Genomic DNA, 22,355 nt, shown 5'->3' with positions numbered 1-22,355 from the left:
AGGGGAGAGGGACGAGGGGCGGGGGGAGGAGGTAGGGGAGGGTTGGGAGGATGGCAGAAATCCGATGGGAGGGTGGTGGGCAGATGTGGTGGAAGGGATGAAAAGGGGTCTGTACGCTACTATGTCGGCTATTTATAGAGGGACAACAGCTGAGATGGGACGGATAGATGAGATGAGGTTGGTGTGTGGACGCTGGGATGGATGCCGTCCGGCCTGGTCAACCACACGGAGGCGCCTTCGAGCGTTTAATTTAAATCCCAAACCCTCGTTGTTTGAGGAACGCGCCGGTCAAGATGACGACAAATCGTTAAAAGCTGATTTGACAGCTTGTTAACGGGCCTCTTTGTGGTTTTTAAACCAGTCCCTGGGGCGTTTTCTTTGGAGTACCTTATGCGCGCCAATTAGCAGAAGCAAACTCGCCAGGAATTAAATCGTTGGGTTTGTTTGCTTGTTGTGGACACAACTCCAAATCAAGACAGGCACTTTACAGTTTGACATATGGAGCCGATTTTATTTTTATTTTGTGGTCAGATTATTGGCCCGTTACCGGTCCGCGACTTTGGAGCAACCTCCCGCCGGGTCTCAGAGAAGCCAAATTGGCGCTCACTTTCCTCGCCAGCTGAGAGAAGGAAAGGAGAGCGGCAGTTTTCTGGTGGAGGATTCGGTAATCGTGACGAGGGCTGAGCTTTGAACCCGGAAGACACAGGCCCAGTCCAAGTCCAACATTGCCAATTGTGGACTTATCAAGTTTTCTCTCAATGGTGGATTTTGCATTTGAGCTTGGGTTATTGTAGACACTAAAACCAAGGCATTGTATTCGGCTGCAGTTCCAGAAAAAGCAGCATCTCTTGACTCGGATAGCAGCAATAGAAGTATTTTTTTATAAAATGCCCTCAGCCTCACGATGGAAGTAAAGAGCTTAGGACTGGCTTACGCCGAGGCTAAACTGCAGGGGAGGCGAAGGATGCGGATGGAGGTTTGGAGGTCAGAGGAAGAGGAGGTGGGGTGGGTGGGGGGAGGAGGAGGAGGCCGAGGCTGAGAGAGCAAGAAGGGGAAGAAAAAAAGAGAGGAGTGGAAAAGAGATATATAGAGCGAAAAAGGAGAAGCATGTATTCACAGTGGCCACGGCGGCCTCAAAGACGTCGCTCCAGTTCATTTATACTTTAACCTCTCAGCTCTATCAAGACCTTGGAGGGAAATATCTTTCCTCCCAAGAAGCGGCTGGTTGAAAACAGCATCTGATTCAATCTCTACAAATCCAGTTGCCTTTTTTAAACCTTTTTTGGACAATGCAAACGGAGTCAGCACATTACTCATCCTCCAGTTTTTTGGTGCTGCCATGCTACTCTGCTGCACAACCGTCTTTAACCTGCAGAGGTTTTGAGCTGCATATATATATATATGTGTGGAATCGAGGGAAAAGAGATTCACCGGTTATGTCCTACTTTAGCTTTACTTTGCTTTCTTGTATTTCTTTGTGCTGCTGTTTAGTTTCTTGCACCTTTTTTTTTTTTTTTTTTTTTTTAAATCGATTTCTGTTTTTTCTTTGGCTCAATCCGAGAGTTAGAAGTGCTAAACGATGCGCTTAGGCTCTGGGAAGTAGACGATTAAACCCACATCTTCACAGAAACCATGGACGGTTTGAAGTTTTAAGCATTTTTAACACGAATGTAGCCTGATGACAACATTAAAGTACGCTGGGAAATCAAAATAAATGTTTTTGTCAGTGTCCCGCTCCATATCTGGCTGAACGCTAAGATAAAAGTCATCTCGTAGGTGGTCTCGTTGGTATTTTAAGAGTTTCTGATTTCCTGGAAAACAACTGAAAAACACTGATGACTCATCCGGCACTAGGGGGCGTCTATGAACTTGACGTCCAATGAAAAATCCTTGAGTTGACCACTTAGATTTTTCATCCCACTTTCTGCAGTGGTCTGTGCTCTGCAGGAAGTGGGAGGAAAAATCTAAATATGCACAAGTAAATAGCACTCTGAAAGATGTTTTATGGAGACTTTAAAAAACTATTTCACTTTAAAAAAGTGAAATCTCATTTTGTATTCTACCGATTTCTACGAAAAAACATATTGCTTCCTGGAGGCAACTTCCTCATGACCTAAAAGTTCGTTTTAATCACTACATCTACTACTAAGATCCTATTTATGTGAGAGGCAGCCATTGGCTCAGAGGCCATCTTCAACCAGCCAGCTCTTGGAGGCGAATGCCTGTGAGGATCTGGAGTCATCCGACAGGGGTTGGTTTCGATGAACTGCAGCCGACCGGTTGAGGCCGTCCGGGCGTCAGTATTCACATGAGGAGCGTTGAGCTCAGGATGGAAAGTGAGTCAGAGCGACAGGTACCTCTGCTGAGCCCATCGGGCCCTCGGAGGATCCGGCACTCCTCGATCTGTCCGAACGCGGAGAACATGACCCGGATGTCGTTCTCGTTGCACTTCTTCGACACCATGCCGATGAACAGCTTCCTGTCTTCCACCGCTGGGAAGAAGCACAGAGAAAAAAACAGTGTGAATGAGGGGAGGACGGTTCTGTATGGCTTTAATACATAACATTGGACCTGGCATTCATTGGTGTGGATGTTACTTAGACATGTAGCACCCACCTAGACCAGACCAGGCACCCCCACCCCAAAGCAATGACACTCCTTGATGGCAGCAGCCATCCCCAGCAGGATGACGCTTTAGGAACAACTCAAAAAAACATGAAGAACAGCACAAGGTGCTGACCTGGCCTCCAAATTCACTAGATCACAAACTGTCTGTGAAGGTTCTCAAGTCACCCAGGTCACGGTATATCCAAAAAAGCGTCCTTCTCTTACCAAAAAAAAAAAAAAAAAAAAAAAAAAAAAAGGAGGTGGCCATCAATTTACAACACAGTCCAGACTTCTGTCCCTAAGAAGTTTCAACCCATCCATTTGCTGACACAGTAGTGTGTACAGTTGGAGCAATTTGGGGGTTAGATGTTTGACTCAGGGCTCCTCAGCCATGGACGAGGCAGGAGGTGAACCTGGGACCCTTCTGCCCCAAGCTGTACCTCTAACCCCTTCTAGTTTGGTTCTAATTGTTGCCTTTTGCCCAACGACAGGTAGGTATTGAGCCGTTACTGGACACTAGTTTCTGGTCATTAACAGAAATGAGTCATGCAAGCTTTCTGATGTGTTTCAAACACTTTTTAAGATGGATCCCAAACTGATCAAGTATCTGTGGGATGATCCACAGAGGCCCCTCCCCTCAAAGGCCCCCCACTAACAACATCCTGTTGATGTGAAGGTGAAGGTGAAGAACATTGACCATCTTGTGACAGTTCAGTGTTCTGCTGGGAAACTTTTGGAACTGGCATTCATTGGTGTGGATGTTACTTAGACATGTAGCACCCACCTCGACCAGACCAGGCACCCCCACCCTGTAGCAATGACACTCCTTGATGGCAGAGGCCCCTCCCCTCAAATCCCCCCACACTAACAACATTCTGTTGATCAGACACCACAGGACACCCTCAGAAGGCCCATGTCCATTCTCTGATGAGTCACGACTGTTTTGGAGACCTGCACAATCTTAGGAAGGTGGTCATAATGTTATGGCCTGATCGGTGTATGTCTCTTTAACTACTGAATGCATTTTACGGAGGTGGTAAACTTCCATTTTTTTTCTCACTTTAATCTGTCCGATACACGAAGCTGAAGACCAGCGACGAGATCGGTCAGAACAAAGAGACAAAATAAAAAATAAAACAAAAACTAAATGTGGAAAAAATGGAATGAGACAGAACAAAAGATGGCAGTCAGAAAGAAAGAATCAAAGACGGAGGGAAAGGAAAGAAAAGAAGACGACGGTGGTGGTGGTGTGGTGGTGGTGGTGGGGGGGTGAAGACAGACAGACAGACAGAGTTCACGTATTTCATCATGCCATCTGCGCCGCTCTGATCAATGTCTCATTATCACTTCAACGCCGACTGCTCGCCAAGACGCCGCGGCTCGTCCTCTCCCTCCGTCCTCCCCCCTTTCCTCCCTGGTGGATCCACCCCGCCCTCCCTTTCCCTGACACAATCCCTCCTTCTCCGGTGCAATCTCGAGGAACCGGCTGCAGGTAGCACCGAGAAACCCCGTGTTGCGGACGGCGGGGCGAGGTTAAGTTTGAATTAGAGCGAATGCGTGTTCGTGTGCTCCCACCACTTTCAATGTAATGCTAATCCAATTCATTTTTAATGAGGAAACTGTCAGCTCTTACCGCGAGGCGAAAGAGATAAGCGGTCTGTTGCACTCTGGGAAATCAATAGCGCACTTGTTTATTTTGCTGTTTGAATTGTTTGTGTGTTTAAAAGACAAACCGTCGGGATGCGCTGCCAAGATAAGTGTTGCTTCAAAAAGCCTTAACTCCTTTGTACACTCTCTGTGTGTGTGTGTGTGTGTGTGTGTGTGTGTGTGTGTTCGTGTGTGCGAGCATCACTCCAGAGAAAGATTACCACAAGTCTAACAGCAATGTAATTAATTTACTCTGCGTCGATAGAAAAGAAAGCGAGGAGATATCGTTACAATTGACTGTTTCTGTTCTTTCGGACGAGGCGGGCGGGATGATAAGGCGCCGGGAGCCGGGGCTCCGGGACGATCGGGCTCCGCGTTCGGGGATAAATCGGGGGCAGAATTGGCGTCATGCTGATTGTCAGCAACATTAAGAGATGCAAAAGAAAGGTTTAAGGAAAAATGTTTACCAGAAACATTTCTTTTACACCTCTCCGTCTTCCATCCCTTCACCAGACCGAGCTACTCAAGCCTCAGAGCAGTCATACTCTTACACAATGGGTTTATTAAAGGTCATTATCATTAAGTGGATGGATATGCAGCATACGCTCCAGCCCATATTTCACCATTCGGGCCGTGAGCGGCTCCTTTATTAAGTTCCGTCCCATCCCTGATGGTCATAAAGTCATATTTCGCCTTATTTCCGCGGCGCAAACGATGACTTTTATGAGGATTTCCTCCGCCGCCACTTCATTTCTCTACCCCTCCCGTCCCCCTGCAGTGGACGGCGTATGTCCATATGTGTGTGATTCAGCCAGAAGTATAAAAAACAAACAAAAAACACACCTTTTAAAACTTCCCACAATCACGGTTTTGTAGTGTTTTCATACTCGGCTCGATTACGAAGCTTTCAGGGTCACTTCGTCCAAATTGCAAAAAAAAATAAACAATTTTCTCCCTAAGCCATGCAAATAATTTGCCAAATTTTAACAAATATGCTGCTGAGGTTTCCTGAGCTCGGTCACACAAGGTTACTGGGAAATATTTTGCACCTAACGTTTAAAAAACAAAACAAAACAAAAAACACAGATCTGTTAGCATTTTTTAGATTTTCGCTGTCATGAAAATGAAACGACACTTCTCTTTCCTGTTGTATTTAGTGTATTTCATTGTGTTTTTTACGGGACAATGACCAAAAAACTTCTTATTCTTATATCTAAGCAGCTGGAAAACCGAACCACAAACCTAAACTCTGCACGGACAAACAGGAAACTGTGTTTTGGGGCAATTTAGCATGAGTTTGCATGTTTTCCCTGTGTCTGCGTGGGTTCTCTCTGGATACTTCCTCCCATCAACCAAAGACATGCTGGTTAGGTTCATTGGTGATTCTACACTGGCCGAGTACAGTTGCGTCTCATCAAGACGACCTCTCCTGCACCAACTCTACTTCTCGCAGCGTATGATATATGTCAAAATCTGATTTTCCGGTCAAATATGAAGCCTCAGGGGGCATCTGGGTAGCAGAATGTAGTAGCTGCCCCCTCAAGAAAAATGACAGTAGTAAAACAACTGAAGTGACCAAGGGTTACGTGCCCATGCAACGTTCTAAAAAAATCTCCTGGCCCGGGATGGACTCGTCACTTGTGGTGGCCCAGAAAAAGTCAGAGAAGCCCTGAACCTATTTAACCTGAAATCAAGCTTTATTCTACCTTACCTGACCACTGTTAAATGCAGCGTATACCTGCAACGTCTCTGCCTCTCTCCCCATGTTTCCTGTCTTCACCGTTCATTGTCCAATAAAGGCAGAAATAAATACGCATTAAACTATAGCTGACTCATTTAGCTAGCAGCGGACAGCTTTAATGTGTGTCTTGTAACGTCCGTCGGAGAGAACGTTGTTCATCTCTCCCTCTTGCAAACTCATTTAACCCATCGAATCGAGCACACTTGGTCCAGTGGGCAGCCATGCAAGACGCCTAGGGATTGGTCCAATCCACTGGATGGCTAAGCCGCCTTGAGCAAGCACCTACTGCACCAAGTATGCATGGCACCTTGCAACCATGCAAGACAAAACCACAAAGACGACGAAGAAGATGAATGAAGGAGAAGAGAAGTTAAGGAAACGGAATGAAAAGAGCAACATGAAGAGAAAGAAACAAGAGAAGCAACAGGAACGAGCAGATAAAGAACACAAAATAAGAGCTGTAGAAGAAGAAGACCAAACTGGAGGAAGACCTGCAAGATGCCATGCATACTTGGTGCAGTGGTCAGCCATGCAAGGCGCCCAGGGATTTGCATCGAACCAGTAACCTCAAGATCCCAAAGTTGCTTCTCTAATCCCAAAATCGAACAGATTAGAAACCGCTGAGTAACTTTTACAACACAACCACACATTTAGGATCTAGATCTTGATCTTGTGACAGTTTTAACAGCTGGAAAACATTGTTTAGATTCGCAAAACCATTAATTTCTCCCTCTTGCAATTTCAAACAAGGGAAGTGATAGTTGATGTTGGTGTTATTCCAGCTCTAGGCCCATGGATTTTTCCGCATGGTTGACAGTTCAAGACCAAAAAAGGGCAACCAGGACCAGGGATTGGGTCAACCACTGTATGTCCATGTCCGAGGTGCCTTCAGCAGGAAACTACCTCAAATCCCTGCATGCAACCTTGTGCAAGACCACGCACAAGGCACCCAGGGATTGGGTTAGGAACAAATTAACACGGGCTGACTCAGTGTGTTAATGGGCTAACACACCATCGCTGTCTTTTAATTGGATTTGCTGGCAGTAAGGTGGAATAATATCCTTGACAGAAACTTCCTCTGGTAGATACTGTCCAGCGGCTTCCTCATTAGAGTGAGAAGGAGCGCGGGGAGGAGGCTCGGTATAGGAAATCAATTCAGCACTGGATCTGCAATATGTAGTTTGGCAGCGGGGTGATCTGAGGACGGGTTGTGCGACAGTGTGCGAGTAAAATAGATGCATTAAGGTGACTAGTGTGTGAGCAACCGAGTGCATACGGCGTGTTTGTATGGGGGGGCGGCCACGGGGGACGGAGGCGGGTTCACCACGAGGCCGAAACGATTCAACTCTCGCCGACCTCCTTCCGAAGCACCTCAATAATTCATCGCACAAAGAAGAATATATTTATATATATCGGCATCCCCCCCTCCCCTCATCTCCCCCTCTCTATGTCTCTCGCTCTCTCAATCCCCCCCCCCAGTATCTCCTCCTGTCCGCCAGTCAAGCAGCGAGCAAACACACGGCTGATATAGCTATTACCCAGCGAATTCAGAGAGGCTACAGATGCATGTGAGCGATACCGCCGTTCCCTGGTTATGTGTGGGAGCCACTCACCGTTAGATTTCTCGCTGTCTGCAGGTTTCATCTGAATCGGGTGGTGCATCTGTGGAGACAAAAGAAGACAAAACAGTCCGTCAGTCACAAATAGGACTTATGAACGTTTATCGTCGCATGTTTTACTTTCGAGGAAGGCAGCTGCACCTGAACCCTTCAGTCCAGGAGGTGGCGTTAGAGAACAATGATCGTCAAAATACTACGACTAGGAGAAGATGACAAAGACTAAGATGGAAAAAAAAGGAAGTAGAAGAGAACAGAGATGATGAGGAAGATGACAAATAAAAAGATGATGACAATGAACAAGAAGACGATGAAGAAGAAGAAACCGAAGAAACAGAAAATGAAGATAAACAAGACAAAAAAGACCAACACAAAGATGAATGAGAAGTTAAAAATAAATGAAGAAGAAGATAAAGGAGAAAATGAAGAAGACGTAGAGGAAGACAAAGAAGGAAAAAGGGACAAACTTCAATGAAGACGAAGATGAAGATGAAGAAGAAGATGATGAAAAAGAAGAGGAAGAAGACAAAGGAAAACACGAATAAGACAATGAAGATGATGAAGGAGATGAGGAAGACGAAGAAGACAACTAAAAAGAATACAAAGACGATGAGGATGAAGAAGATAGTGAAGAGGAAGAAACAGAAAATGAAGATGAAGACGACAAACAAGACTGAGAACAAGATGAATGAGAAGTTCAAAAAATGAAGAAGATGAAGGAGAAAATGAAGAAGACGTAGAGGAAGACAAACTTCAACGAAGACCGAGACGAAGATGAAGACGAAGAAGATGTGCCAATGAGCAAGAAGATGACGAAAAATAAGAGGAAGAAGATGAGGAAGAAGACAAAGGAAAACATGAAGAAGACAACAAAGGTGATGAAGAAGATGAAGAAGATGAGGAAGAAGACGAAGACGTTGAGGATGAACAAGAAGATGATGGAGAAGAAGAAACAGAAGAAACAGAAAATGAAGATGAAGAAGACCAAGACAAAGATGAAGACCAAGATGGAGATGGAGATGGAGGAGAAGAAGAAGAAAACAACGATGATGAAGAAGAGGACTAAGAAGAAGATGAGGAAGACGACAAAAGAGAAAGAAAGACGAAAGAAGTAAGAAGATTAAGAAGGTGAAACAGATGAAGAAGAAGATGAAGAAGAAAAACACGAGAAGCAACAGGAACAAAAGCTTCTTTGAGACCAAGAGAACGATGAAAGAGAAGATAAAGAACAAAAGAACAAAAAGCAAAACCTCGTCACCTCTTTTAATTCACTCTCTCTTTAAGTTTTAAGATCTTAAATCTGAATTATTTTTATTTTTGTTGCCTTCTTCAGACACAGGAATGCATTACACTTTTTTTTTGTGGCTTGAATGCGTTTGAAATCACAGCCGGTGGCCTCGGCTCCGACCGCACGGCTTCACATTTGGCCCCGGCAGCAACAGGCCCTCCCATTAGCTCCGTGTTCCACCGCGGCCCCGCGAACACGGTTCATCCCAGGTCGAACGGCGAGGAAGTGTGTGTGTCTGCGGACTTTTAGCCCCGGCTCCAAATAGAATAAAGAGTCAGGGACCTTTTCCAGGCTCAAACTGCGCAGATGTCATTTCTGCTTGATTTGATCTCGGCGTGATCCGGAGCAGCCGGAGACGGGGGCCGCGTCCAGATTCTGATGCATCGCTCACGCGTTTGCATCCATTTTTATTTATTTTTTCTCCCTTAGACGTAACCAGATGCAGATATGCAGCAGGTGTAAATGGGCTCTAATGCTTCACGGTTAGACCTGTCTTTGTAGACGCCGGCCGTCTCCGTGACGAGAAGCTGTTTAATGGAGCTGAATGATGGATGTGTTTTTAAGGTGGTGGGTCTTCTTTTAAAGGAAAAAAAAAAAACAAGAAAACACTTCACAGATGAAGAGGGGGTTTGTCACATCTCCGCCCTCCCTCTCTCCCCCACCTCCTCCCCGTCTCTCCCTCTGTCCCTTTTTTTTATTCCCTCCATCTCTCTTTCCTTTATGGGAGATTATGTGGCTGTTTGATCTGCGGAGAGACGAATGACAGTGATTCTCCAAATCTAGCCCGGTATCAATCACACTCAGAGTCAAATACCAGCCGTGAGAGAGAGTGTGTCTGTGCCTGTCCATGAGTGTGTGTGCGTCCAGACGGAAGGAGAGGGGGGGTGGTAAGGGGCGGTGGTAGTGGTGGTGGTGGGGGTTTGCGGTGTATGTGCCCCGTCTTACCCATAATGCCCCTGGGCTCAGTCACGCTGTGACAGAAGGCTTTGATCTTCCAATTCTATCACACACCTTTATCCCAACTCTCTCCCTCTTGCTCTCTTCCTTATCATCCTAACTCGACTTTATTTCCCCCCCTCCTCTCTCTGTCTCCCTCCCTCCTTCTCTCTCTCTCTCTCTCTCTCTCTCTCTCTCTCTTATAAATCCATTGATTAGTTCCAAAACCTGCCTGATGGGGGCAGTCAACGGTGGAGGAGGAAGAAATGAAGACGGACAGAGTGGAAGCAAAGAAAGGACGCGATTTAATTCAACGGTGACTGAACGTGTTGATCTACGACTTATATGAAGAAAAGAAGGAACGAAGGAAGGAAGGATGGGAGGAAGCAAGAGTGAAAGTAAGGAGGCTGAAAGAATGGAAGACTGGGAGACAATGGAGTAAGCAAAATAAGAGAAATAATGGAGGGAAGATTACAGGACGAGAAAGAAGGGAAGAGTAGGAGAGAAGGAAAAGAGAAAAAGGCAGCGAGAGAAAGAGAAAGAAATGGCTGAAAGAATGAAGGGAAGGAATGAAGCAAGAAAGTGAGAAAGAAAGAAAAAGGGAAGGGAGGAAATGGTAGCAAAAGAAAGAGTAGAAAAAGGGAAAGAATCGGTGAAAGAGAGGAAGCTAACAAGACAGAGTAGGAGACAAGAGTGAAGGATGGAAGGAAGTAAGGAAGTGGATGAGAAAAGAAAGACGAGTTGGAGATGAGGAAGCGAGGCATGAAAGAAAAAGAGAGAAAGCAGGATGGAAAGAAAGAAGATTAGGCAAAAAAGAAAAGGAAAAGGTGTTTGAGGAAAGAAAGATGGAGTGAGAGAAAAACAAGAAGAAGGAGACAAGGAGGAAAAAAGAGAAGACAACTAGAGAAAGAGAGCAGGTATGAAGGAAGGAAGGAAGGAAAGAAGGCAGGAAGGAAGGAAGGAGAGAAGGAGGAGGATGAGAAATAAAGAAGAGAAGAGTCAGAGATTAGGAAGCAAGAAAAGAAAGAAAAAAATATGGAAAAAAGGAAGGATGGAAGGAAGGAAGGAAGGAGGGAGGGAAGGAGGAGGATGAAAAAGAAGAAAAGAGTCAGAGATGAAAGAAGGAAGGAAGGAAGGAAGGAAGAAAGGAAAGAAGAGGATGAGAAAGGAAGAAGAGAAGAGTCGTAGATGAGGAAGCAAGAGAGGAAAGAAAAAAGAAAAGGAAAAAAATAGAGAAAGGAAGCAGGGAAGGAAGGAAGGAAGGAAGGAAGTGCATGAGAAAAGAAAGACAGAGAAAGACTAGGAGGCAAAGAAGCCAGACAGAAAAAAAAATAATAAAATGAAAGACACAAATAAAGAAAACCAAGAACAAAGAAACAGTGACAGAGGAATGATGAGAGAAAAATGGAGCGAGACATGACATGGAGAAGACAAAGGAGGAGAAGGAGAGAACTGTGGAGTCTGGACGGACGGATGGACGGGCCTCCAGGCTCAGAGTCTCAGTACAGTATCACTAACACAAGGACAGACACAGAGACATGGAGGATGGAGGATGTGTGTGTGTGTGTGTGTGTGTGTGTGTGTGTGTGTGTGTGTGTGTGTGTGTGTTGTGGGCTGAAGCCACATCAAACGGAGGAAAGTCATGTCAAAGCAAACCTGGAAGTCACATCAAGTCAGTTTCCCGTTAATCCATTTCAAAGTCTGTCCTCTAAAGGCAGAAAACAAAAACAAAAACAATACACAAAAGGCACGACAGCAGCCGCCGTCATTCACTCCCACCCACACATTTATGTACAAACACACACAGGTACAAAAACTCTGAGTCTGGCTCCCCAGGTCTGTCTACCCAGAATGCCCGGTGGTTGTGGCGGCGGCGGCGGTGGAGCTGTCGACGTGTTTGATCTCAGCGAGCTCCCCGCCGAGATCCACAAAGCCAGACTCTCCTCCGCTGTCCCACAATCCCACGGTGCTGTTTCTTCTCGCCTGGCAGCCCCTCGGCCGCGGTCTGTCATTCATTACATGCTCAGCGGGGGGAACGACACCGTAAAGATGACGCGTCTGCAGCCGACGCGACGCTGCGCTGGCATTTAGCTTCACGGACGCATGTGTTGAGTCAGCGGCCGCATTAGTCATCCACTTCCTGTTTACCTGCTGCTTACCTCCATACGTGAGAGGAGCGAGCCCTTCCTGTTTTTTTTTTTTGTTCTGTTTGTGTGAAATCTTTTAATTGAAGTGGTTTTGACGAGCCACTCTCAGCCACTGCAGAATAATTAATCGCAACATGATTTACTAAACAGGAAGGAGAAAAAAAAGAAAAATGGAGCTAGACAGTCGCCAGGAGCGGCCGTACGGTTAGGATGAATCAAATGATTCAGTCAGACGGAGGAAAGGTTTGGGCACACGGAAGAAAGAAAGAAAGAAAGAGTAGAAGAGAAAGTATGACTTAAAAAGAAAAGAAAGAGAAAGTAAGAGGGGAAGAAAGGAAGGAGTACAGGAAAACAATGGTTGAGTAGGAGACAAAGAAGCAAGACAGAAAGAAAGAAAGAGTAGGATAATAAAGAGAAAGGATGAAGAAAGAAAGAAAAGAAAGAATGACCAAAATAAAGAAGCAGTAGAGAAAGAAAGGAAAGAGGGAAAAAATGGAAGAGAAGGAGACAAGGAAGCAAGAAACAAAAGAAAAATGAAAGAAGGAAAGGATAGAAGACGAGGAAGAAATAAAGCAAGCAAGAAGGAGACAAGGAAGTAAGAGAAATAAGAAAATATGTGAGTAAAAAAGAAATAAATAGAGTAGTAGAAGAGAAAGAATAACTTAAAAGGAAAAGAAAAAAAGAGAAAGCAAGAGAGGAAGCAAGGAAGGAGTACAGGAAAACAATGGATGAGTAGGCGACAAAGAACCAAGAAAGAAAGAAAGAGTAGAAGAAAAGAAAGAATTGCTGAAAGAAAGCAGGAGCGAAAGAAAGGAAGGAAGGAGTACAGGGAAAGGATGGAAGAGAAGGAGTACAGGACGCAAGAAACAAAAGAAAAAAGAAAAGCAGGCCGGGAAAACAAGATGGATGGAAGGAAGGAAGGAAGGAAGGTCACGAGAAAAGAAAGAAGAAGGAAGCAAGAAGGAGATAGGGAAGTAAGCAAAAGAAATAAAAAAGAAAATATGGGAGGCAGAAAAAAGAAAGAGTAGTAGAAGAGAAAGAATGACTAAAATAAAGCAAGCACAGAGAGGAAGAAAGAAAGGAGAACAGGAAAAAAAAAGACAAGTAGACAAGGAGGCAAGAAACATGGATGAAAGGAAGGAAGGAAGTGGGACAGAAAAGAAATAAAGTAAGAATAGGTGGAGGAAGTGGGACAGAAAAGAAAACAGTAGGAAGAAAGAAAAAGGTAAGAGACAAGGATGTAATCAAAAAGGAGAGATAAGGAAAATGATGAAAGAAAGAAGGAAGAGTAGGAGGCAACGAAGCAAAAGAAAGAAAAACTGGAGAAAGAAAGCAGTCAAGGAACGAAGGAGGGAAGAAAGGAAGAGTGAGGTGAACACTGTCCAGCGTAAAAGTTTATCTGAGCTCAGAGAGGTTTATTATCAGCCTTCAACACGTCCACGACACACTTGAACTAAAGAGTCTCCGTTTGTTTTTTAATCATTTTCAGAGCTCTTGAACGTCCTCACTGCAGAACCTCACAGTTCATCTCAGACCGACTGAGTCACGCTGCGTGCGCCGCGGTGAAATACGTGATAAACGCGCACCTTTGAAAACTGATTAACATTTCATTTACATATTAATGCGCCGGCTGAAAGGCGCCACTCACGCCAGTAACAGTGAGGCGCTGGGACGCCGTATAGTTTTTTTACTCTCCAGATTAGCTTTCGCCGTCTGCAACTAATGAGCTAACATGAGCTAATTTAACTTTTAACACTTAATACTTTCCCCCTGCTTCTACCCCCAATCATAAACCAAAAATAATATATAAATATAAAGTTAGCCAATGGCTAATTTGATAGCAAACTGTTGCTAACTTGTTGCAGACATTAGCATTCATTTAGCATCTGTTTGTGTCCATCTTATAAATTTAGAAACCTGACATAACTTCCTACAAGCTTACTGCATAGCTAATGTTTTAGCAAACAGTTGCTAACTCATTGTATTAGCACTGCTCTAGCATCAGTTTGTGCCTTCCTGATAAATGCTGAAACCTGATAAAATAATCTCATATAAACTTGATTTATGGCTAACGTGTTAGCACGCTGCTGCTAACTGGTTGTATAGAAACATTAGCATTCATTTTGCATCTGTTTTGTATGCACCTTGTAAACATATTGCATGAAAATGTTAGCATTCATTTAGCATCTGTTTGTGTCCACATTATAAATGTAGAAATTTCACATAACTTCCTATAAACTCGCTGCATGGCTAATGTCGTAGGAACTTCTTATAAAAAGCATTCATTAAGCATCTGTCTGTGCCCATCTGACGAGTGTAAGTTGAATATTCTGTCTTGCCCGGAACCCTGTAAAAACAATCACATATAAAGTTGCCATATGGCTAAGGTGTTAGCTAATACTTGCTCAAGCATTTAACAGAAGCCTTAGTATTAATTTTGCATCTGCTTTTGTCAACCTGGCTCAGAGACCTGAATAAAAATACCCTCTAAAGTTGCTGCCTGGCTAATGTGTTAGCCATCAGTTACTAACTTACTCTATGGAAGAATTAGCATTCATTTAGAATCTGTTTCCATCTACCTGACAAGTATAAGTCCTATATCCTCTGTCCTTTTAGCTCTGTTTTGTCTAACAATACTTGAAAATTGAGATTTAAGTGTGTCAAGTCAACATTGGAGTTACGCAAGATTAACTTATCCAGTCACTTGGAGATGTTTGTGCCCGTAAAAACCGGTTGAGTGAAACCATAAGGCCGACATCACACCAGAGGGATCAGAGTGCAGCGGGCAGCCAGGATGGATTTTACGACCTTCCAGTTATAGGACAGTCTCTTTAATCACTCCCTGCTTCCTGGCCGAGGCGAGGTGTCTATCTGTCGGACTAGCTGATGAAATGTCACCCACCAGTCCGCCCCCCCCGTTCTTTCCTTTCAGCTTTCTTATCCTTATATCCTCATCGTGTATTGAGAGTCCAAGCAACCTGGCCTGCATTCAGGCAGCCTAAGGCCCCTACCACACCCTGAGGCAGCCCCTCTCAGAGCATCCAGGAAACCGAAATGTTAACTGCCGCTCTTGGGTTAACATTATCCCCCTGTCGCCTCCTCTTGCTCGTCTTCCAGGAATGCCCTGACGCTTAAAAGGTCAGAGGTCGACTTGTCCCGAAGCCAGAGGACTAACTTGGGGCTTGTGTGTAGTGTTTGCACCGGCAGTTGGCACCTTCAAAGCAACGGCCAAGTTTGCATGACCACAGTGCCAAAAACTAAGGGAGTGCACATACTGAACCAGACACTCTTTTCATTTTATCTCCTGCGCACACACACACTTTCCCCTCCCTTCCCCTCTGAAGGTGTGACGGTGAGCTGCTGGGTCAAAGTCAGACAGATGGCCCTCACAGTTGGGATTCAATAACGGTGACCGAGACCATACGACTCGCCACACAGCCACACCTGAGAGAGTGTCTCATGCAAAAACACCCGAGAAGGCGTAGCGTATGACCTCCAGACAGCGATCGTCAACACAAAAGACGCCTCAACTGCATTTTCAGATGATACTTCCTCTACGTATCACTGACTTACACCTATATAACCAGATCTAGGTAAATAAGTACATGTGGTCTCTGCTACTTGATTTGCAGCTGTGATTTTGTTGCATGTTTCACTTGCATGCATTCCTTAACTCGTGAGCCACGTCAAGGATTCAAACGATGGGATGATGCTGAAGAATTTTAATTAAAAAGTGCACGCTGACACCTGAGGCGATCAAAGCACCAAAGGGATTCAGACGCTGATGTCAAACCAGATCTGGTGGTGCCTTGATTTAGTCCAAGATGCCGTTTCCTGGACCCAAGGCTTCCTTTAGTCAGACTTTACCCGGCCTAAAGCACAAAGTGATCATTCTGAATTTTACCTACGTAGTATAATCGGATCAGAAGTAATCAAGTGCACATGGTATTTGCTCTTCGGGACTTGACTTGCAGCCACTTGTCATTAGCATTTAAGGTTATGTGAAGCGCATGTTTAACTTGCGTGCATTCCTTTCCTCGCGAACCAATGTCAAGGATGCTCTTCCCTTCAGCAATGATGCAAAATCAAGGTTTTCTGATTCAGGTGAACTTGAAGTAAAGAGTGCACGCTGACACCTGAACAGATCAAAGCTCCAAAGAGTTTCAGACGCTGACGTCAAACCAGATCAGTTTAGTGGTGCCCCGATTTAGTCGGATGTGCCGTTTCCTGGACCCAAGGCTTCCTTTAGTCAGACTTTACCTGGCCTAAAACACAAAGTGCAATCACTCTGACTTTTACCTATACAGTATAATCGGTTCAGAAGTAAACAAGTACACACGGTCTTCGGTCTTTGCTGCTTGATTTGCAGCCCCTTGTCTATCACCAATGTATTTTCATGTGCGTACATTCCTCTACTCGTAAACCATGTCATGGACGCTCTTCCTTTCCTTAACGATGGGATGATTCTGATGAATTTGAATTAAAAAGTGTACGCTGACACCTGAGGTGATCAAAGCTCCAAAGAGATCCAGACGCCGACGTTGAACCAGATCTGTTTGGCGGTGCCTTGATTTAGTCGGAGGTGCCGTTCCCCGGCTTCCACAACTCCTTTTAGTTTAAATTTACTCGGCGTAAAACACAACACTTTAAATTAAGAGTAGAAGTCTGACAGGCCTGATTCGGTGGTGCACAGCCTCGAATAAAAAGTCAACTTTAGGTAAGGGTTAGGGTTGCAGGCAAAGAGTGCTCAGTCTCCTTCCTGCAAACAAACGACTATTAATCAAATTGTCCTTTACATTATCCCTCGTCTTAGCGGCGCTTAGCGCACAGTTAGCCTACATTATCCCCACTTCATTTAGCTCGGTAAACAATTAACCCGGCCTGCATGTGTGTGAGCAGAATGATAGAGGGATTTGGCATTAGCTATGCTGCGTCGCGTCTCCGCACTAACTACACTGAGTGTTTAACATAGTTAGCCTGCATTTACCGACACCCCTCCTTTTTTCTTTACCACCCCCCACAAATCAATATGCTTAAACGATGCCACCAACTTGGAGAGAAAAGAGGGGTGAGGGAAGTTAATTTGAAACAAGCGATTAATATTTCTTTCGTTAAATAAGAGCACACACACACACACACACACACACACACACTCGCGTAGTGAACACACACTCAGAGCGTTGCTGCATCGATGAGGTTTGCCTTCCTTCAGCTCTGTTTGCGATAGCATTTGGGTTTCACTACAGCAATTACAGCCTTTAATTGAATTGATTTCGATAATGAGCCTCTGTAATGACACTGCTGTGGGAATGGCTGCGTGTGTGTGTGGGGGTGGTGTTTGCGATGAATGAGCCACTGTTGTTTTTCTGGACTTAAATGATCTGCGAGGATTTAAAGACGAGGACGCACACGCTCAGGAGTGCATATTTAAAAGCGAGCCGCGTGCCGCTCTTAATCGCCGGTCAGCTGTCTCCACTGAGCCTTTTTATGAACCACTTGTCCGAGGTCTAACCTTTCAGCTTGTTGCATAATATCCTCCAGGCTATAACGCATGAATGTTTGATGACACACGGCTTACTACATGATAAATTTAATATCCGACACTGCTGCATTTTAGGTGTTTTGGGCTTAGCACCGTCTACAACTACTTCCCAGGTCCTTGGGCAGCTACAGCGGTCAGGTTTCACGGGAGCTTGTCCGTGGCACCGCGGGTTGCTGGAATCGGCTCCCGTATCAGCCGGCGGGAGCTACCTCATCTCTTTCTCCTGCCGCCGGCTCGTCGGCTTCTTAAGCGCCCGAGCAGGAGAGCCATTGTGATAGAGCAGCGATATGTGTAATAGGCTCGCACCTGAACAAACATCGACTGACAGGCCGTGGACATGAAGCATTTCTCCTCTCACCGCACCGCTATCAATGAAACGCTATTAATGACAACACACACACACTTCAAACACGCCGGCAACGGATGATAAATGCCGGCCTTTTATACATATGATGGATGGGTTTTGATTAGATTCAGGAGTCATTACTGAGTTGATCAATGCCGTTTGGAGCAGCTTCCACTCTGTCGCAGGTTATCGGCCGAGAGCATCAGATTGTATCTGGTGGTGTGAATCCTGTTTGAGATCAAACAAGGACAGATAAGTTTTAAGCTAAGAACTATAAATTGGAAGTAAATCTCATGATCCCCCCCAAAAAATGTTAAACTAAGCACAGTTCACCGCCGACTTAAAGCCATACACAGCGAGCTAGGAAAGATTTGTCCGTCTCTTGAGTAATGTTAAAGGTTATAAGGGGTGACACAAACATCAGTGTTTCCCACAAAATTTCATGAGACCCTGGCCCCTAATTATAATGCTATTCCAACTACTACAAACGATTTATGCAGTATATAGCACATAGAATAAGAGCATGCGTCTTTAAATTACCATAATAATGCGAGATGCAAGCACATCTTACCCCCTACCCATAATATAGTTTAGTTTATAAAAGGCAAACCAGGAAGCATGAGGCCAATCGTGTTGTTGGACTGATGCAACGCAACGTTGAGATTCACTACAGACTCAATTGCGTGGTGGCCTGAGCTGATGCAAATGGACTTTAAACATGAAAAGCAGTTGTCGTTTTTCTTGGTTTACTGTGTCCACAATGTGAAATAGTCAGAGACGTTCGGTCCCATCACTTTGGACAGAGGCGTCAAACCCTTTCCCGTCAGATTTGACCGGTACATTGCAGTTCTGACTCCCTCTCCTATTCGTTCAGGCCAAACGTATGCTTCTGTACTGGAAAAAACTGAAACTACATGTTGAGGCAACGCAGCCCGTCAACAACCGTGATTGGTCTGAAAATGCATTTCCTCACCTACGTCTGTCAGCGCTCGGACAAGCCGAGAAAACATTCCCCTTCCTCCTCCAGGCTCCAACAAACTCAGACGTCTACTGTCTTTTCTGCGTTTGCCAATGTCTGAAGCACACGGAGAAACTCAAGCATAGGAGTTCATGTGCTTACAATGGCGTCGACCTCTCGCATAGGCCTTTCCAGAAGCATAGCCCAAGCTTTAGAAAGGAGTCTGGTCTTATTCACTTGAAGTAACTGTCCGGGGATGTTGGTAACAACGGCTGCAGAGGGGTCGGTTGCCATGTTTCACTTAAAAACACAGTCAAATTAACTTAATAATCTAAAATATAAATAACCCATTATCTTTTAGTCTTGTTCATTGCACCTGTGGCTTCTGTTAAGACTACAATATCAAACAACATGGACAATTAAGTGTAAAAAAAGTCTCTAAAATTGCCAAATAATTAAACAAGTTTAATAAAACTGCAGCCTTGTTTGTAACCCGTCTAAAAGGGGTTATTGTAATTGAAAAGAATGGCTTTTTATAGCTCCAGAAAATAATAATTTATTCATGTTTTAGAGATGTGTTAAAAGACGTTCATAAATCCAAAGGAGCCGCTGGGATGTGGAAAAATCCCATTAGCTGGTGTGCGTGCTCCTCTAGCATCATATTTTACCTTTACAGTATTAATGAGTAGTTTATAAATAATTAACATTAATGAAGCCATAAGATTAACCAGTTAGAGACACAAAACTGTTAAAAATGAAAGGGATAAGATTAGATTAGTAAAAGGTTAATTCATCTTTAACACACGTAGGTCTGTGAAGCATTAATACATGAGCTTTAACAGCTTGTAAAGTTAAACATAAGTGTGACTATTTGAATTTGGATCCTTAATATTTTAATTATCAAACAATATTTCAAATATAAATCCCAATAAACACGAGGCCTGCTGCCTGCCGTCATTTCAGAGCAAAGAGTTCCCTTCAAAGGGAGAGTCGGGCGTCTTCAGACCACGGGGGCCTCTGCTTGAAAGAATATGATTTCTCACATCACTGAAAACGATAATGCACATTATCACTTACAGTCGGGGGCTCCGTCCGCCGACTTGAAATAATAAATGACCGATTAAACGGCTTGTGTCTTTGGACTCTAAATTGCCTTTGCTTTTAAACCCTAACCTAGCCTGAGATCACGCTTCCTTTCATGAGGCCCTTTGATGTGCCTTCGCTTGCGCGAGTGCTCACACACAGCCCGGCGCCTGTGCTCCGGCGGCGGAGCGTCACTAATTATCTCACCGGCAGAAAAAGGGTGAGGGAAGTGGGGACCCGTGTGTGCGTGTGGTCTCGGTGCGACGGCGGCTTTTAATGAGCCCCACGCTTCTTCTTCATCAAGCCCGACGCTCGACAAGCGCTCTGATCCGCCCACGTGGAGGACGGGGGAGGGGGAGGAGGGGGTGGGGGGAGGGTTTCGACTGATCGCGTATGAAGCCCCCCCTCCCCAGCTCTCCCGCTCCCTCGCTCCCCGACCACCATCCACGCCCTCCACCCCAACCAACCAACCAACACAACTTCGTCTCACCGCCGGAGCGGAATATCCTTGAGAGAAACTGCGAATCAAAGCGCTTTTCATCCTTGCTCCTTCACAAAATAAAAAGAGGGATGGAGGAGGATGGAGGGAGAGATGCAGCAGGACAGAAGTGAACGGAGAGAGAGAGAGGAGTGGTGGTGGTGGTGGTGGAAGAGGACGAGAGGAGAGAGTGGATGAAAGAGTGAACTTCTCCAAGCTGGAGGGCACTCCAGAGGACACGTCCTAGATTAGCTTTCACTCCTCCCTTCATCCCTCCATCCCCTCCCTTCGTCCTCCTCCTCCTCCTCCTACACCCAGCTTCAGATGGGGGAACAAGCGGCCTTGGGGCTCGATCGGTGGGCGTCGTGGGGGGAGACACCGGGCGTTTAGACATCTGTCAGCCGCTAATGAAAGAGTTCAATTTAGTGGAAAATCTAAAACAACCTTGTCTGACGGGCGGGCTGACAGGCTTTAACTCGCCGGCCGTGCGCCACGTCTCAGCGTGTGTTGTGTTCTCGGGGGGGGGGGCGGGGGAATGGGGGAAATTAAAAAAAAAAAGAAGAAAAAAGGTGAAAGAATGTAATGCAATAAAGTGTGTCGGGGGGGCATATGCTGGCGTGCACATAAAAGTCGTGCAGGGGCGTTGATCAGCCCGTGCAGCGGGGGACCAGTCTTATGGCTTTACATCGCTCCAGGGGTACGACGGGGCATGTTTTTCCACGATAGACGGGCTACGGTGGCGGCTCTGTGAGCATATTTAGACCTCACTGTAGCGCTATTAAGAGCTGGAGAGATGAACACATGGCTCTGCGGGGCAACACATGCACAAACTCTGTCTCCACCCCCCCGGAGCTTCATTAGCGCGTCATTAGGAGGAAGCAGCTCCAGTGAAAAAGCTGTTGTTCTTTGAGAAGCGCTCGTCTCTATCCGTCGTTTGTGCCACGCGGACACAACTCATTATTTTTGTTTTCCATTTTGCCGACATTTTTTGCAGACGAACCCCCACCTGCAGATTTATGCGCCCTGCGACGTTTGCAATCGGCGAGGTAGAATGGTGACACCGTGAATCTGCAATGTTTAGACGGACTAGTTTCTAGAGACGGTTTCTTTTAATGCTGAATTTATTGCAGAAGCAGCTGATAATTAAAACAGCTAGTCTGTATTTATTTATTTATTTGAAGATTTGCACGTGAAAAATCTCACAGGTGTCTTTTGAAACTATGAGCCTCTCCGTTGGGAACGGATTATGCTCCTGCAAAGATCTGCCGGACCAATCATATCTTTTTGGGGCGGGGTTTAACATATAAAGCGATGGACAGAAAAGTAAAGGCTCATTTAAGGTACTGCGGGACATAGACGCCGTAACCTACGTACGGTGAGAGCCATTTATACTTGTGCACTCGTCAGTCTGGCTCGCTCTGTAAAAACACCACCCAAACTCTAGATGGCGCTGTGTCTTTTTTGCCAATCGGGTTCATTTTTGTTTCTACTTTCTACAATGGCGACTGAGACTTTCGCCGAAGACGAGTCGTACAAATGTTCGTATCTCCAAACCTCCTCAGTTAACCTTTACTCCATGTGTTCCATCTTTATTGATCCAAAACAATCAATTTGAAGATTGCGGAGATGGAGAAGCAGCCGGAAATACTAAAGCAGAAACATGCTACTACCTAGTGGACCAATCACAGATCCCCCTGGGGAGGAGCGTGTCGGGCTATGGCGCTAGTGTCTACGTAGGGTCGGGGCTATCACCGTAGCTACGACGCCGAATTGACGCAGAAGCCTAAACTGACTATACCAGCAGTCATACACGACATCTGAGCAACGCTGGGTTGAATTTGTTTCCAACAAAACTGAGTGGTTGGAGGACTATCCAATTGCATTCAGAGTTATCAGTTAAAACACCGTGTTACCAGACTCCTCTTCTATTCAAAATGACCTTGTTTGCAGGAAATCCAGTGATCAG

At 45.2% G+C, this 22,355-nt stretch overlaps 1 protein-coding gene across 6 annotated transcripts in view; it reads right to left on the bottom strand.

Annotated features, from left to right (window-relative positions):
* Window positions 1-22,355, bottom strand: part of celf2 (cugbp, Elav-like family member 2) — a 206,192-nt gene that overhangs the window by 43,086 nt on the left and 140,751 nt on the right. For all 6 annotated transcript variants that reach the window (XM_084573498.1, XM_084573499.1, XM_084573501.1 and 3 more), the window contains 2 exons: window positions 7,609-7,657; window positions 2,358-2,492 (listed from right to left, as the gene is read on the bottom strand). In XM_084573498.1, the coding sequence (XP_084429624.1) occupies window positions 2,358-2,492; window positions 7,609-7,657 (184 nt within the window). The remainder of the gene's footprint in view (window positions 1-2,357; window positions 2,493-7,608; window positions 7,658-22,355) is intronic.

This window comes from Chelon labrosus (assembly GCF_963514085.1).
Source record: "Chelon labrosus genome assembly, chromosome: 23".
Taxonomy (NCBI): domain Eukaryota; kingdom Metazoa; phylum Chordata; class Actinopteri; order Mugiliformes; family Mugilidae; genus Chelon; species Chelon labrosus.
Note: the sequence above shows the minus strand (reverse complement) of the source record. Positions and strands in the feature narration are given on the sequence as shown.